Source organism: Microtus pennsylvanicus, chromosome 12 (genome assembly GCF_037038515.1).
Source record: "Microtus pennsylvanicus isolate mMicPen1 chromosome 12, mMicPen1.hap1, whole genome shotgun sequence".
In the NCBI taxonomy this organism is placed as follows: Eukaryota; Metazoa; Chordata; class Mammalia; order Rodentia; family Cricetidae; genus Microtus; species Microtus pennsylvanicus.
The window spans coordinates 76,584,112-76,599,660 of record NC_134590.1 but is presented as its reverse complement, the minus strand read 5'-3'; the positions used below and the strand labels follow the sequence as shown (position 1 = coordinate 76,599,660).

At 44.4% G+C, this 15,549-nt stretch overlaps 1 protein-coding gene across 2 annotated transcripts in view; it reads left to right on the top strand.

Moving 5' to 3' along the window:
- Window positions 1-15,549, top strand: part of Plek (pleckstrin) — a 46,229-nt gene that overhangs the window by 12,571 nt on the left and 18,109 nt on the right. For both annotated transcript variants that reach the window (XM_075944393.1, XM_075944394.1), the window contains exons 2-7: window positions 2,964-3,119; window positions 3,442-3,623; window positions 5,753-5,844; window positions 9,267-9,451; window positions 11,516-11,620; window positions 15,241-15,324. In XM_075944393.1, the coding sequence (XP_075800508.1) occupies window positions 2,964-3,119; window positions 3,442-3,623; window positions 5,753-5,844; window positions 9,267-9,451; window positions 11,516-11,620; window positions 15,241-15,324 (804 nt within the window). The remainder of the gene's footprint in view (window positions 1-2,963; window positions 3,120-3,441; window positions 3,624-5,752; window positions 5,845-9,266; window positions 9,452-11,515; window positions 11,621-15,240; window positions 15,325-15,549) is intronic.

Genomic DNA, 15,549 nt, shown 5'->3' with positions numbered 1-15,549 from the left:
GGTGGGTTTTCTACTGAACACACACCACCATCTCACTGTGGTCTGAATCTCTGTTCCCCTGATGAAGAATGATGCTGATCATTTTTTTCTGTAGGATTTTGGATGTCTTCTTGAATGATAGAGCCATTTAATGCTGTTATCCTTTTAAAACATTGGACTTCTTTTACTTAGTAGTTTTAAAGGTATATGGATTGTAAATTAAAATAATTGAAGTTGTAAACCAGGAAAGAATTTAATTAAAATTATTTCATGTATTGCCAAATAGTTTTTATTTTTGGAAAAGGCTAATCATCGTTAGCCTGGCCTGTCTTACTTCTGGGGCGGAAAATGATTGTGTGTTTCAGCAGAAAAAAATTTATTTTAGGACTAGAATAAAGGAAACGTCCAAACAAGCGAAATGACAGTCCTATCCACATTTATCTTCTTTGCATAAGTAGTTTCCCTGTTGACAACTGGACCCTTTTATGGGGGCCGTTGTGTTTCAAGATGCACAGCAGGATCTACTGGGAAACGGTTGATAATTCTATTTGTGGTAGTTACAACAGCGTGCTACTGTGAGTCAAAGGGGAGAGACCGAGAAGTTACCCCTTTTTTTCTAAACTGTCTGAGCACAGAGGCCAGAAAGGGCTTCCTTGATCTAGCACAATGGTGAATTTGAAAACATAATTTTACTAACCCTTTGGCCATTTCATACAGTATGTATTCATTATATTCCTCCCTACTCCTCCCCTTAACGCCTACCAGATCTACATCTACATCCTTGCCTGTTCTTTAGAGATTTCTGTTCTTTTCTTTCTTTCTTTCTTTCTTCCTTCCTTCCTTCCTTCCTTCCTTCCTTTCTTCCTTCCTCCCTCCCTCCCTCCCTCCTTTTCTTTCTTTCTTTCTTTCTTTCTTTCTTTCTTTCTTTCTTTCTTTCTTTCTTTCTTTCTTTCTTTCTTTCTTTCTTTCTTTTCTGTTACCCATTAACTCTAATTTGTGCTACCCATTTCTTCCCAGGTGTGGAGCCATCCACCAGAGTGTGGCTCACTCACCAGGGCCCACACCTTTAATGAAAGCTGACTGTCCCTTGCAGAGAAGTCACAGAGTGTCTCTAGCTCCCCAGTCAGAGGCGGAGGCTTGTGAACTCTTCCCTCTGTAGGTTAGAATGGCAGCTGGATTGATTGCTTGAAGTCCTTCTGCCTGCAACCACCACTGTTGAGTTCCTGAATTTAGGGTCCCTGTAACTTTCAGAGGACAGTGTTTGCCTCTGGTCCTCTCTGACCTCAGGTTCTTGTCATCTTTCTACCTTATTTTCTATTGTGGTCCCCGAGCCTTGGGGGGAGGGTGTGATACAGATGTTCCATTTGTGGCTGAACACCCACTGACATGTGTTCTCTGCTCTGTCTTCCTTATTAACTACTGTCCACTGCACATAAAAAGTCCTCTGCTCAGGTCTGAGAGACTCACTGATCTACAGGAAGGGATACACACCCAGAGGCAGTTTGATATTTGGCAGAACAACATTAGTAGGCTCAGTCGTGGAGCCTATGATTTCCCAACGGTCGGTTCTTGATCAGATTTCCAGTACCAGCCACCCCTTCACTCCTACAGAGTGTGCCTTAAGCCCAACCAGGCAGTATTGGCTAGTTTCTTCCTTCTACCACATGCTTGAATTGTGGTCCTCAGGCTGGTAGCAAGAGCCTTCATCGGCTGAACCACCTCACAAACCTTACTGTTAAGAATTTATCTGCCTGTCTTGTGGAGAGGGGAAGAAAAGCAGTCATAAATATTTTTGTTAAAAAGGTTTTTATTTTTGTTTTTGAGCTAACTACTCCCCACAAGTTGTCCTCTGACCACCACACATATGCTATGACACTTCATATGCACACACACGCACATGCGCACACACACACGAATTTAAAAATAAAACAGAAAAACTTGCTAACAGTTCCTACAAATAGCTGTAGCATAAGAGTGTGGTTTTTTTGGTAAAGAACAGAGGAAGGTAAAGGCTCTAGGTGACAAGGCAGATCATGAGAAGGACCAACCATGTTTCTCAGTAAAGAGTATTAGATGCCAGCATTTGGTAACTTAGAAAACAGTCTTCCTTGTCATTATTTTAATGAATGTGAGCTATGTGCTCAGTAACATGAACGAAAGAAAGAACCCACTAATGCCGATTTCTGTCACGGAAAGATAACCACACTGTGGCATTTTAACTTTAATAAAGGCGCTGGTTAGATTTTAACTTGACACAAACCTAGACATATCTGAGGAGAGTTGCTCTCAGCTGAGCAGCTGCCTACACCAGACTGGCCTCTGGGTCATTCATACAGAAGAACTCAGTCTAGAACGGGAGAACATAGGAAAGGTCGCAGAACATGCCCGGGACAGCCAGTCAACAGGCGGCATTCCTCCGTGGTCTCTGATTCAATTCCTGTCTCTAGGCTTCTGCCTTGAGCCCCTGTCTTGACTTTTCTCCATGATGGATTGTAAATCGTGAGTGGAAAGAAACCCTTTCACGAGCAGGTTGCTCTGGGCAGTGTTTTTTTTATTATTTATTTTTAATTTTTTTCACAGTAGCAGAAAGATAACTCAGACTGGCTCTGAAAGGAAGCATACAACAAAGTTTTAGGATGCAGAGGACAGTCAGTGAGAAAAGTGGGAGGTGACCTTCAAATCAAGGCCACAAAGTGTGGTTTGGAAAGTCTTTCCCATGAGACCTTGAGGATGGAGAAGGGAAGGAAGGTCAAAGAGAGGCCGAACTTGAAAAGGGCATGTAGAGAATAGGACCAGCTCAAGTAAGCAGCATGGTGTCCCAAGAAGTCATCACTTTGAGAAGATTTATGTTGAGTCAACAGAGATCATCACAAAACATGTTTAAAGTGAACTCCAAGAAGGTAGGGATCTGTTCTGTTAAGTGGAAAATACAGGTACAAATCATCGTGTCTACCCAGCTTCTCAGCTCTTTCTCGTCATTACAGGGAAGTGTCTTTAGCTCCTGGAAGCCCATGTGGGTTGTGCTCTTAGAAGATGGAATTGAGTTTTATAAGAAGAAAAGCGATAACAGCCCCAAGGGAATGATCCCTCTGAAAGGAAGCACTCTCACTAGCCCCTGTCAGGACTTCGGCAAAAGGATGGTGAGTGCAAATCCCTAGCCACGATGACACTTGTGTCACCTGCTGACCTTGAATGGCCTTTCCAGATTCTGCCTCCTGGCTTTCTCCTCCCTGTTCCATCCTTGAGGCTCAGCTTATGGGCCTCCCTGTGTCACATGCTGACTTTGAAGCCTACGTGCATTTTAGCAGTGCCTTCTGAAAAACCGTCTCCTCTTGTCGACATCCATATCTTAGCACAGTGCTGGACTCTCTCTTTGACAGACACGTTGTTTGTATCAACTGCTATGTGTCTTAAGGGGCCTTGGAAGGGGTTGTTTCTAATGGGATCTATTTTGATTTTCAGTTTGTGTTTAAGATCACAACAACCAAGCAGCAGGACCACTTCTTCCAGGCAGCCTACCTGGAGGAGAGAGATGCTTGGATTCGGGATATAAAGAAAGCCATCAAATGCATTGAAGGGGGCCAGAAGTTCGCGAGAAAATCCACAAGGAGGTCCATTCGTCTGCCAGAAACCATTGACTTGGGGTAATTTTCCGAGTTTGCCATTCGCCACCCTTTGAGTTTCCTTTCCTCTTTGATCTGAGAAGTCCTGTTTCAAAGCTTCCTTTGGCCATCTTTGATGACAGCCCCTCTAACGCCTAGGAGCTGAGGAGAAAGGTGTGTGGTGTATGCGGAGGGGAGAAGAGAGATAGAGGTGAGAAAGAGAGAGGACAAAAATGCGAGAGAAAGAACGGAGGGATAGAGAGAGAAAAGAAAGAGGGGAGAGAAGGAATAAGAGGGAGAGGAGAGAGAGGATGAAGAGAAGAGAGAGAGGACAACAGAGCGGTTGTTTTATCTATGAAGTTGCCTTCTGAGGTTAGTATGGAGAGAACATTTCAGGATGTGTAGGTAGAAAGGGAAGAACAGGGGCCATGTGTCCAAGCAGACAGACTTTCAAGTTTAGACTCATGTTTTCCCTCCCAGTCAGGAAGGGGTTAGCCAGGGTGAACACTCCTCCTGGATGGAAGCCATTGGTCTGCAGACTTGATGAGTGGCCTCTGAGGTGGCTACTGATTACTGGGAAGTGCAGGTGTCATTTGCAGTAGAAAGGTGACCAGGGAACAGCAGGTTGCCCCAGGCATTGATAGGGGCTGGTAATGGGATTCTTTCTAGAGTTCTTCACATCTGTTCTAATCATAAGTGTTTCTTTCTCTGGCTGTCATTCTTGGTAGATTTGCTTTCTGTTTTAAGCAAGAGATTCGTTAGAAGGAATACCATGCTGGCTGCTTAATATGTCAGTTCACAAAGAGTGAGGTTGAAAGCAGTCTCTGGGACGGGATGAGAAACATGCTTTCTGTACAACTAACGTAAGAGTTGGCATGCCACAAGAATAGAATCATGTTAAGCTTCATGAGAACTAGAAAGTCTCTCACTAGACCAGACCCCAAGAGGAGACATCCGGTCTAGTCGTAGCTGCTAGCTTCAGACATCATGTGACCACATTCCTGAACAGCATGGTCAGAACTGAGTGGGAATGATGATCAAACTACAAAGACACACAGAGACTTAGAACTATTCTGATGAGGCTATTTTTAGTTTATTATTCCAGGGACAAAAAGTAAGAGCTCACTATTTTACCTTACAATTTCAGACCAAAAGGGAAGCTTAGAAAACAAATCTCTTTCTTGAAGGCCGTGCTGTATAACAAATGGCCTCCTGAAAACCTTGTAAAAATTGGGAGACTGTGTAATCTTTGCACTGCTTTAACAAATATCTAGAAGAATTGATTTAGAAAAGGGGGATTCATTGTGGCTCAAAGTGCTTGGTTTGACTGATTTCTTTTAGTCCCACACTGGTGGTTGGTGGCAAGCCGTCAAGGCATATATATGTATAACATAGCGTGTCTGTTACTATGCGATTACGATATGAAAGAAGGAATTCATATTCCCAAAACTACTTCAAGGGCACATCTACAATGACTTGAAAAACTCTACCACTCACTGACAAGTGTGTGTGTGTGTGTGTGTGTGTGTGTGTGCATTTGTGCGCACCTGTATGTGAATCCATGTGCATATGTGTGCAGGTGCTGGAGGCTGATTTCGGATATCTTTTTCAATTGCTCTCCACCTTACTCTCTGAGAAAAGGTCCCTCACTGAACTTGGAGCTCACTGACCTGGTTAGATGAGCTGACCAGCCTGCTGTAAAGATCCTCCTGTCTCCACCCCAACAGTGCTGGGATTGGAAGCTACCGTGTCCTACTTTTCCTCTTGGTGCTGGGGATCTGAACTCAGATCTTCAGGTTTCTTTGGCAAGTGCATAACTAAAAGTGCCACACACTCCCTGGCCACATTTCTTGAAGCTTCAACCGCCTCTGAACAGCACCAAGCTGGGTCATAAGACTTTAAAACAGTGGTATCTGTAGGACATGCCAGATTCAAACTATTGCAGGGGCTTTAAAGATCTTTGTTCCTGCAAAATTGACCCTGGGAACTGTTACCCTTTCGCACATAGCAAGGTAACTCTCCATCTTAAGAGCAGGATTAAATCAAGAAAGAGAGTATTGAACTGAAGAGATATTAAGTGCATCTATGAACTGCTTGATGCTGGAGGTCTCCCTGAGACGTTTCACCCGTCCAAATGCTCCTTGCTCACCTCTGCTTTTGTCTCTGCGCAGGGCTTTGTATCTGTCTATGAAAGACACAGACAAAGGAATAAAGGAACAGAATCTGGAGAAGGACAAGAAGGTTTTTAATCACTGCTTCACAGGTAAAATGACGCGCGCGCTCCCAAAGTGGGCAACCAAGGAAGGAGTGGAGTGTTCTCCTGTAGCTATCTGTGTGCGCTGGGGTGTGGTGCACAGTAGATGCTCAGGATGGCAGGATGCAAGCCAGCTGATGAACAAGAGATCCGAATTCTGCCAGTGTGGAGACAGAAACCAGGGTAGAAGAAGCCTTTGTTTTTGTTCAGGATATGACGTCAGAAGCCACAGCTTTATCAATTAAGCATCTCTTTTCTTTAATATTTGGCATTATGTTGCAAAAGTATAAGGGCTAGGAACAGCTTAATAAGTTGCAATCCACATTACAATTAAGTATTAAGTGAGAATTAAAATATGTAGTATAAAACTGAAATAATACTGTTGGGGTGTCAAACACGGTGCACAGCAAGGTCGTAGGTGTCACCAGGTTAGGCAGTGTGCTATAGTGGGGAAAGATAACTCGCAAGAAACACCCTGGCTGGGATCCAGCTCTCGATCAGCAGTTTACGAGGCACAAAGCCAATAACTGCCCCTGCGCTTTACTGTCTACCCGGTGGGAAATCTCAGTGCACCTCTCTCCCAGGCTTCTGTTGTATAGTGGGATAGTCCCTGACACACACCAGGCGCCCTGAGCGGTGAGCTTTCAAATAGTTAGCATGATGAAAGAGGACATATCTGTGCAACAGCACCATAAGTTTGGGGAAAAGAGAAAGAACCGAGAGAGCTGCTGAGGTGGTTAGGAGGAGGTGCCTTGGTTCGACCTCAGAGTAGAGGGGTTTTGTGGGGATGGCTTCTGATGATGAGTTAGGGGTGGGAATGTGCAGAATATGCATCTGGGAAATTGAGGCGAGAACCTGGAAGAGCGGATGGCTCATGATAGGCAGCAAAATGTGATGTTGGTTTGTGAGTAAGTGTGCCAGACATCCAACATGTTTGCAAGAGATGCCATAGGGATACAACTCGGAGGGATTATAGCAGTGCAAGCATCTGAGAAGGTGTTGGGTCATCAGACGATCCATCAAAATGGCTTAGGTCAGAGTTAGGAAGGGGAGGAGGAAAGGAAGTGATTCTCACCGAGGGGGTAGTATTTCACAGGAGCGTGCTTCCGAGAATGCGGGCAGTAGCCTTTAGCATCAAGTCAGGACCAAGCTTCTTCATCAAGATACAAGGGAAACCATAAACGCAAAGCAGGACCCTAAGGATATGGGGCTGTGGTTCCTTTGAGACAGCCTCAGGCCAAAGGAATAAAAAAGGGTTCCTAGGGCACCTCAGCCACCAGATCAAGCCCTGACTCATCTTCTCTTGAATGCATCCCCGAGTCCCAAAGCATTCACTAACACTCAAGTCCTTCCTGTGCACCATCATATGGATGCTAGAACCCTTCACGAGTGCAGTCTTCATGAGAGTCAGGTGGTGTCAGCTGAGAGGCAGAAACTAGGAAGCGGTCAATGACCACATGCAATGGTGTACCTTGACTATCACACGGCTATCACCCGCCGGAGGTCTTTCAGATTTCAGCTCAGACTCAAGTGTGAGAACATACAAAATGAAGGTCCAGCAACTGGACAGGCAACTGAAGCCGCAGGTTACTGAAACCCCAGTGGGGTTCGTTCCTGCTGTCTCCTGTAGAGCTGTGATGGCTGAAGGCGGAAATGCTTGTCTTCACAGAGCGGGAAAGGTGGAGGAAAAACTTCAGGTGTGAAACTCAGGAGGGCTCGGTCTCTGAAAGGGACACATGGCTCCTTCAGGAGTCCCGTACCCAATGCGCCAGTGTCCCAGGACTAGAGGGCTACTAAGTTGGTTGTCACAGCTGAACTTGAAAAGAACGCCCTTTATAAATACAAAGTTTCACTTGTAGCTTGCTAGTAACCCAAATGATAGGTTCTCTTCATTCCATTCCCTGTAATTTTCTCTTGAGGTAAAAGTTAAATAAAATGACTGCTCGAGGTCTATGCTAGATTCTTTAAAATGTATGGCAACAAACACAAGTAGTGTAATCAAATTTTAATTTAGGACACATATTTTATTATGTTATTTGATAATTAAAAATTTGAAATGTCCCTTTGTTGGCAGATCCCTCCCTCCCTCCCTCCCTCCCTCCCTCCCTCCCTCCCTCCCTCCCTCCCTCGCTTCCTCTTCCTCCTCCTCCTTCTTCCTCTCTCTCTCTCTCTCTCTCTCTCTCTCTCTCTCTCTCTCTCTCTCTCTCTCCCTGGTTTCTCTGTGTAGCAGCCCTGGCTATCCTAGAACTCACTTTGTAGACCAGGCTGGCCTCAAACTCACAGAGTTCTGTGTATCTCCGCCTCCCGAGTGCTAGGATTAAAAGCTTGCACCACCACGCTGGGGTTTGATGGATTTCTTAAAGTGTCACCAGTCTTTCCTTGCCCCACATCTTCCTTCTACTCCTGCTTCCTCTTGACCTCTTCTCACCAGCTCCATCTCTGCTCTCAGGGGCTGCAGTGTGCTCGCGTTTGTCCACATTGCTGCATCCTTGCCTATGCCGGACCCTCAGATCCTATCTCCTATGCTTTCAAACCTCATATTTTAGTTCTTGGCCCAGTTACTTTCTCTATAGATTCTTTTCTGTTTGGATCCAGTCATTCATTTTTTTTTGAGAAATAGATGTTATTTATTTAGGGGTAAACTCACAAATCAGAATCCTCTGCTTTAATGGACAACAGAAACTGAATCCAACAACTGGAAAGAGAGCAGATGTATGTTCTCCATCAGATTATATAGTATAAGAGGCCATGTCCCAATGGGCGCATAACCACTGGCTGTAAGACTTCCTACAGCACCTCCCCTTTTCTTTAAATAAGAGAGTTCTAAGCCTAATTCGAAATTATATACAATAAGAACAAATATAATCAATAATTATCCTATTCTAACTAGTATAATAAATAACTTGGCCAAGTCATGAGAGGACAGTAACTACAACTATCTAGTCTTCAACCCCATTGGACTGTCAAATCTTACCATTGCAGGGTAAGATGGTTTTGAAAATTTTCCTGCCTCTGAAAATGGTCCAGTCATTCAGTGTACCACAGTACTGACTTACAGCGGAATTCTCTAACTTTAATGCTTGTGTTTTCACTAGGGAGCCTGCCCACTGCCCATGTGCTGTTTTGTACAAGCTCAATAAATGTGTAACTTAGTAAAAATGCTTTTTTAAAATGTGTTTCTTTTAAAAGTAGGACGTGTGTGTTTGTGTGTACATGTGTGTATGTGTGTGCACATTTGTGTGTGTACTTTAACTTTTACACGATTCCTTTTGTTTCCCAGTATCTGCCTCATTAATTTTTTTTCCTTCTTGGAGTAGCAGGGAAGTTGAGACAAGAGGGACACCTGTGAGCACCGGAGCCAGTGTGTGCTTGGCAGTCAGTGGCTGGTGGCTTGGGAAAGAGTTAACTTCCCCTCTGATGTCCTCATCCAGGTAGCGAGGTCATTGACTGGCTAGTTTCCAACAAGCTGGTCAGGAATCGCCAGGAAGGCCTCATGATTTCCGCATCACTGCTCAGTGAAGGGTACCTGCAGCCTGCTGGGGATTTGTCTAAGGATGCAGCGGACGGAATAGCTGAGAACCCCTTCCTGGACAACCCGGATGCTTTCTACTACTTTGTAAGCATGAAAAACTGCCTGCTTGGTTTTCCTGACATAGGATCAGGGTAGATTTTCTATGAATATCAGCTTAGCGCCACCTATGCAAGCGGAATGTTTGGTCCTAAGCAGAACTGATGGGTGAGAAGGTTACAGAAGAAGCCAACCCAGAGTCAAAAAGTTGATAACAAGCTGCTGGGATGCTCACTGGATGCAGGTGCTTGTCCTGAGTTCAATCCCCAGAACTTACATGGTAGCAGGGAGAACCAACTCTAACTCTTGGAAATTGTCCTTTGACCTCCATACCCACTTGAAAGCAGGCACATGCTCACACATAGTCAAACTCACATTAATACACACACACACACACACACACACACACACACACACACACACACACACACACACAAATATTTTAAAGACAAATACTACAAGCTACGGAAGCACAGGTCTGTAAAGCTTCTATTACACCGGCACTTTCTAGACCTAGCAGCTGCTCCCTCAATGCTGCTTTCTCCAAGTGACCTGCAGAAAGGAAGCGATTGTTTACTTGAGTAGTTGTCTCTGAAGGCACTTTTGAAGTCTTGCGCCCTTTGTTCTGATTTAAGCAATCATTCCTTTAGGAAGGTGTGTGTGCAGCTACGTGGCATGTGTTGTCCCTGACAAAGGGAGCACGGCAGTGGCAAGGTAACAGTGCCAGTCCTGGTACGATGTCCTTCTCACAGGGCTGCCCATGAAATCACAGATGTGATGAGCTGTCTGTCTGTGTATGCAATCAAATAGGCACCGTGCTTCTGCATGCACTTCCCCCATGGCCTTGCATGCCTCCTATGTCATGCTTACCGAGATTGCGAAACCTCATCTTATGTAACAAGAGCCTAACTTGCCATCACATGGCCATGTCAGCAACTGTGGATTTCTAGGGGGATTTTTGACAGTTTTGTTTCTATTTTGGATCAGAATGTAGAAGTGGCTACGTGAAGAGCCGCCCTCCTTACACAAGCGAGGTGAACATCCCAGAGAGTGTTTCATTTCACTTTTTTTTTTATTTTTAAATCTTTTTTTTTATTGAGAAAATGAGAGAAAAAAAAAAACAAGTTTCCACCTCCTCCCAGCCTCCCATTTCCCTCCCCCTCCTCCCACCCTTCTCCCCCTCCTCCCACCCTTCTCCCCCTCCCCCCACTCCTTTCCCCCTCCCTCTCCAGTCCAAAGAGCAGTCAGGGTTCCCTGCCCTGTGGTAAGTCCTAGGTCCTCCCCACTCCGTCCATATCTAGGAAGGTGAACATCCAGACTGGCTAGGCTCCCACAAAGCCAGCACATTACGTAGGATCAAAACCCCTTGCCATTGTCCTTGGCGTCTCATCAGCCCTCATTGTTCGCCATGTTCAGAGAGTCCAGTTTTAACCCATACTTTTTCAGTCACAGTCCAGCTGGCCTTGGTGAGCTCCCAATAGATTAGCTCCACTGTCTCAGTGGGTGGGTGCATCCCTCGGGAGGTCCACGATCAGTACTTTTCACACTTCAGAGCCTTGGTCTATCTTTTTATTGCCATTTATTAAGGCTACAAAGATTAAGGATACTAAATTAGCTCCCTGAAGCTGCTACTCCTCTGTGTGGCTTGATACTCTCTTTTAGTTCAGAAAATCTCCAACTATCCTGACTGCAGGGGCCGAGGTGACGCACACACCCTTGGTTCTCTCGGGGGTAGAGATGGAGCTGGGTGACAAGTCACAGTGGAGAGCGTTACAGCAGGTGTTGTCAGTGTGATTTCAAACATGCCCTTGACGTCCCATAAGTGAACTATGTGTGGCAGAAGAAGACTTAGACAGACTGAGGACATAGCCTGGAGAATCATAGAAAATCAAAGGCTATTGACCAGATCATCCTGGGATAGAGACACAAAGGGACCAGGATCCAGGGGCAAGAAAATGGGCGATGCTTAGATAGCAAACCCAGAGTAACCTTGAAGTAACCTTCGTGTCATGGCACACGCAGCAGCATGGAGGAAAAGTGTCTGGCACGAGGGGTGCAGACATGGCATTATTCTTGAGACCCGTAAGAACCTGCTGTGTGATTTCCCAACAGCCGGACAGTGGCTTCTTCTGTGAAGAGAATTCCAGTGATGAGGATGTGATTCTGAGAGAAGAATTCAGAGGTGTTATCATCAAGCAGGGATGTTTACTGAAGCAGGTGAGTGACTATCACTATTTTCTCCCTCTGCTTCAAGCCTTCTAAATTTTTTTCCCTAAATTGCCAATGTGAACTGAGGATGGTGGTGTATATCTATAATCCCGGCACTCATAAAGCTTAATTAACCATAAAGATTGCAGTGAGCTCAAGGCCTAGCTAGACTAAATAGTGACACATAATCTCAAAAAGACAAAAGAAACAAATAAAAAAGAAAAAAAGTTGGCATTATTAAATAGAAGTTAGTTTACTTGACTAATAACCAACCAGAAAAGTATTTCTGGTGATGACAAGTATTTTATGAAAATATTGCTCTTTCTTTAATAGCAAGGCATAAGTTGGCTAAGAGATGCCATCCAAAAGATAAAGACATTTCATGATGTAGAACTTCAGAGTGATCAGAAAATCAGAACGGGCCACACTATATGGTAATCTTTAAGAACAAGGAAGTACCGTTCCAGACTGTGGTGAAGCCTGGTGAGACGGAGAACTATGGCACGAGGCCAGCTCTGTAGGCATAGTGGGCTAAGGTCAGGTCCTGTTGGACGGCACGGGCACAGTGCAGGTGTGTGTGTGTGTGTGTGTGTGTGTGTGATTATGTGCAATTTCAGATATTCATGATCATTCTTTGAGGCTAGGGCTGTAGTAAACTGAAGCTCTCCACAGTTCTAGGTGCCCAGGGCTGTGATGGTAAGAGTTAAGAAAGCACAGGATCTCTTAGCAAGAAGTCATACTGGAGGGGTGGCTTTGTTCCCCCACCCCAAACATGGGGCAAAAGAAGCTTCCTTACCACCCTCAACTCCGAATATGGGATAACTTTAGGTATATACCATAGTATCTTGTGACTGTTTCGTTTAATCTGTGCCCACAAAGACTTCCGACTTCTCTTTCATCTAGAAAACTCATTGTCTAAGACCACTTGCTACATTGGTTATTTCTTTTAAGAATGTGACATTCTGTAATGCAGACTCTTATACAGAACAAAGAAAAAGAGGGGAGAGTGGGAGAAGAAGGAAGGAAGGGAGGGAGAGATGAAGGGGGAAGGAGGGTGGATTCAAGCAGCACCGAGTCTGACTCTACTCCAGCGAGAAGAGATGACATTGGAAAGGGTGAGAAAGTCCACAATGTCATAGCCACTTTGGCCACCGATGCAATTTAACTGGCTGTGTTTGTTCTGAACTCCACTCAGGGGGGCACTGGCTGTGAAGTCTTTTCCCACTTCCTAGTGGTCTCTATCTTAGTAGAAGCAGCCAGCAGAGTTCATTCATCATCGTTCACCCCATTTTGTCATGGGCTAGGCATTGGGGGTGATCTGATTGAACTGGTTAGTGCAGCCAGCCACCGCAGTCATGGGGTCACATCAGAATAAAACAAAAAGCTGGGAAATGGTGATCTTCATAAAAAGAAGGAGCTTGCAAACATTTAGTACACCTACAAGCTCAACATTTTTAAGAGGTTAATCTTACTTCCCTGCTGGGTCACCAAGTTTGGTGCTGGTGTGTGTCTGTGCATCTGCACTGGGCGTTTTCAAGTTCCTTGCGTCTTATTTACAAAGTGCACACAGGTGGAAAGGCGGCAGCTTTATTTCAACAGATAGTGCTGGAAACAGCACAGGGGATGCTACCAGGAAGCAGCAAGCTAGGCAGACTAGAGACCAGGGTCGCTGGTTACTGTTCACAGTTCCTTTTCATGGAGTCCGGAATGAGGGTGTGTTAATTCCCAGGGCATGTAATTTGGGTGGTTCTCTTTTGATTAATAGTCTTGGGTCTTGGGTTATGTAAGTTTTTCTTCATTGCATGTGGCTTTTTTTCCATGATACATCTAAACTTAATCAAATTAATTCAAAATTATAGACATAAGAAGACAGAGGATTTTCCCTAAATGTTCACTTTATTGCACATGAACCCCAAATTTGTTCAAGTTGCTTTTGTCCCCTGCATCTAGTTCCCACGTGCATTTCAGGACATGTTTGAATGGATGGGTTTGGTGTTTGTGTAGCTCCTGGTAGGACAGAATTCCAGGATGCCAAGTGCATTGTAAGGAAAGAGGTGTGTGTGTGTGTGTGTGTGTGTGTGTGTGTGTGTGTGTGTAGCCCAAGCCAAGAAGAGTCATAGGTTGCTGAGTTTTTCTTATGCCTTCCCCAATCCTCCAGAGGGACTCTGTTCATACCAAGAATCACTTGATGGCAAACTAAAAACAACTTTATGGTCTTGAAAATATCAACTCTCTTTCTATTACTGCAAGGAGTTTACTAGGTTTAACCTATAGAGAAAGTGTAACATGAGAAAGGATACCTGTGTTGCACACTCCACAGGTGGAGTAGCTGTGTCTACGTGGAGGACTGTGTTCTCCTGCCTCTTTCCCACTTCTGTCTCAGAAGAAATACTATAGTTGGCAAATGGAACAAGTACAAGGATGATTGGATGGGTTATATTCTGTCTAATCCCATCTGTATAAGTTTTCTATTATAACAATGAGCTAAATACCTTTCTGTTTAATCTTTGGTCATATAAAGAGTTTGTGAGGGAAAAAACCATGTACCACGTATGCATTTCTTGTTTGTGCCATAGAATTCAACACTCTTTTATGTTCTGTTATAAATAATAAGCACTTGTCAATCAACAAAATCAAATACAATAGATGACTGATAATTCAATGAATAGTTGTTAGAAAACCCAGGCATGTATATGCTCTTGAAATCCTTCAGTAAATAATTGCTAAAGAAGGATGATCCGACACTCATAGTAGACTTTTCAATAAACCCCTTTGTGATGTTGGAGAAAGCTTTCAGAGAATATGACCGCTGGCTAAGGTTGACTGATCCATCAGCTCAGAATAACGAGGTAGCAACTTAATAGTCACACAAGACAGCATGGCTTTCATATCTTCCAACAAAAAAGAAATTGTGTGAGGCAACCTAAGTACTCATATCTCATGGGCAATGTTATTAAGGCAAAGAAAATACCTATGTTTGTAGATGTGGATGGATCTCCGAAGTCCTTCTGAAGTGGAGAGATGACTTACTGCTTACGAATACGCTCTGCTCTTGTAGGGAACTGGGGTTCAGCTCCTAGCACTCATATGGAGGCTAACAGATATCCCTAATTCCAGGATACTCAGTGCCTTATGACACGAAGAACACACATGGAGCATATGCATATATGTAGGAATGAGAACCGTGTTCCATCACCAGAACCCAAAGCAGACATCTGTATTGTGCTTTGTTTGATAATTCATGTCTACAATCACATATCTCTCATTTAATTCTTTTGAAATCCATTATTTATATCTAGCATTTTACTTGGATTTTGTCATAGTCTATTTCCATATGGATCACCAATTCCTCAAATAAAAGGACCAAGTCTTGAGCCAGTCATGTGCCCAGCGCTGCCTAACCTGTCACATGTGTAGTACCATTTCACATAATTCTAAAGTCAGAATACAGTACAGAAATAATTTAACTTACCCAGGTGATTCAATAACATCTGTCTCATTAATTGGCCTTGGCTCGATCTCGCAGAGAAAGACATGGGCCAGGACATCAGCAGACTTCTTACCTGGGGTGCTGTGTGTACAGAGGGATGCTAGCAACTCCCCCTTCCTTTCTCGGTTCCTTGATACAGGGGCACAGGAGGAAAAACTGGAAAGTGAGAAAGTTCATCCTGAGAGAAGACCCGGCCTACCTGCATTACTACGACCCTGCTGGGGTGAGGTTCCCTGGTTGCTAAGTCCATTCACAAAGAAGCTGTGTGTGAGCTGGGGCCACGCCCCTCTGCTTTGCTTCCTCCTCTCTGTCACTTTGTTCTACCACCTCCCATGCCAGTGCCTGAGTCCTCATGCCCCTCAGACCAGCCAAGACTCAGCAGTGGAAGAAAATATCAGTGCATTTGGTTAACTCAATTTAACTTTTGTCCCATTTGAGATATATATCA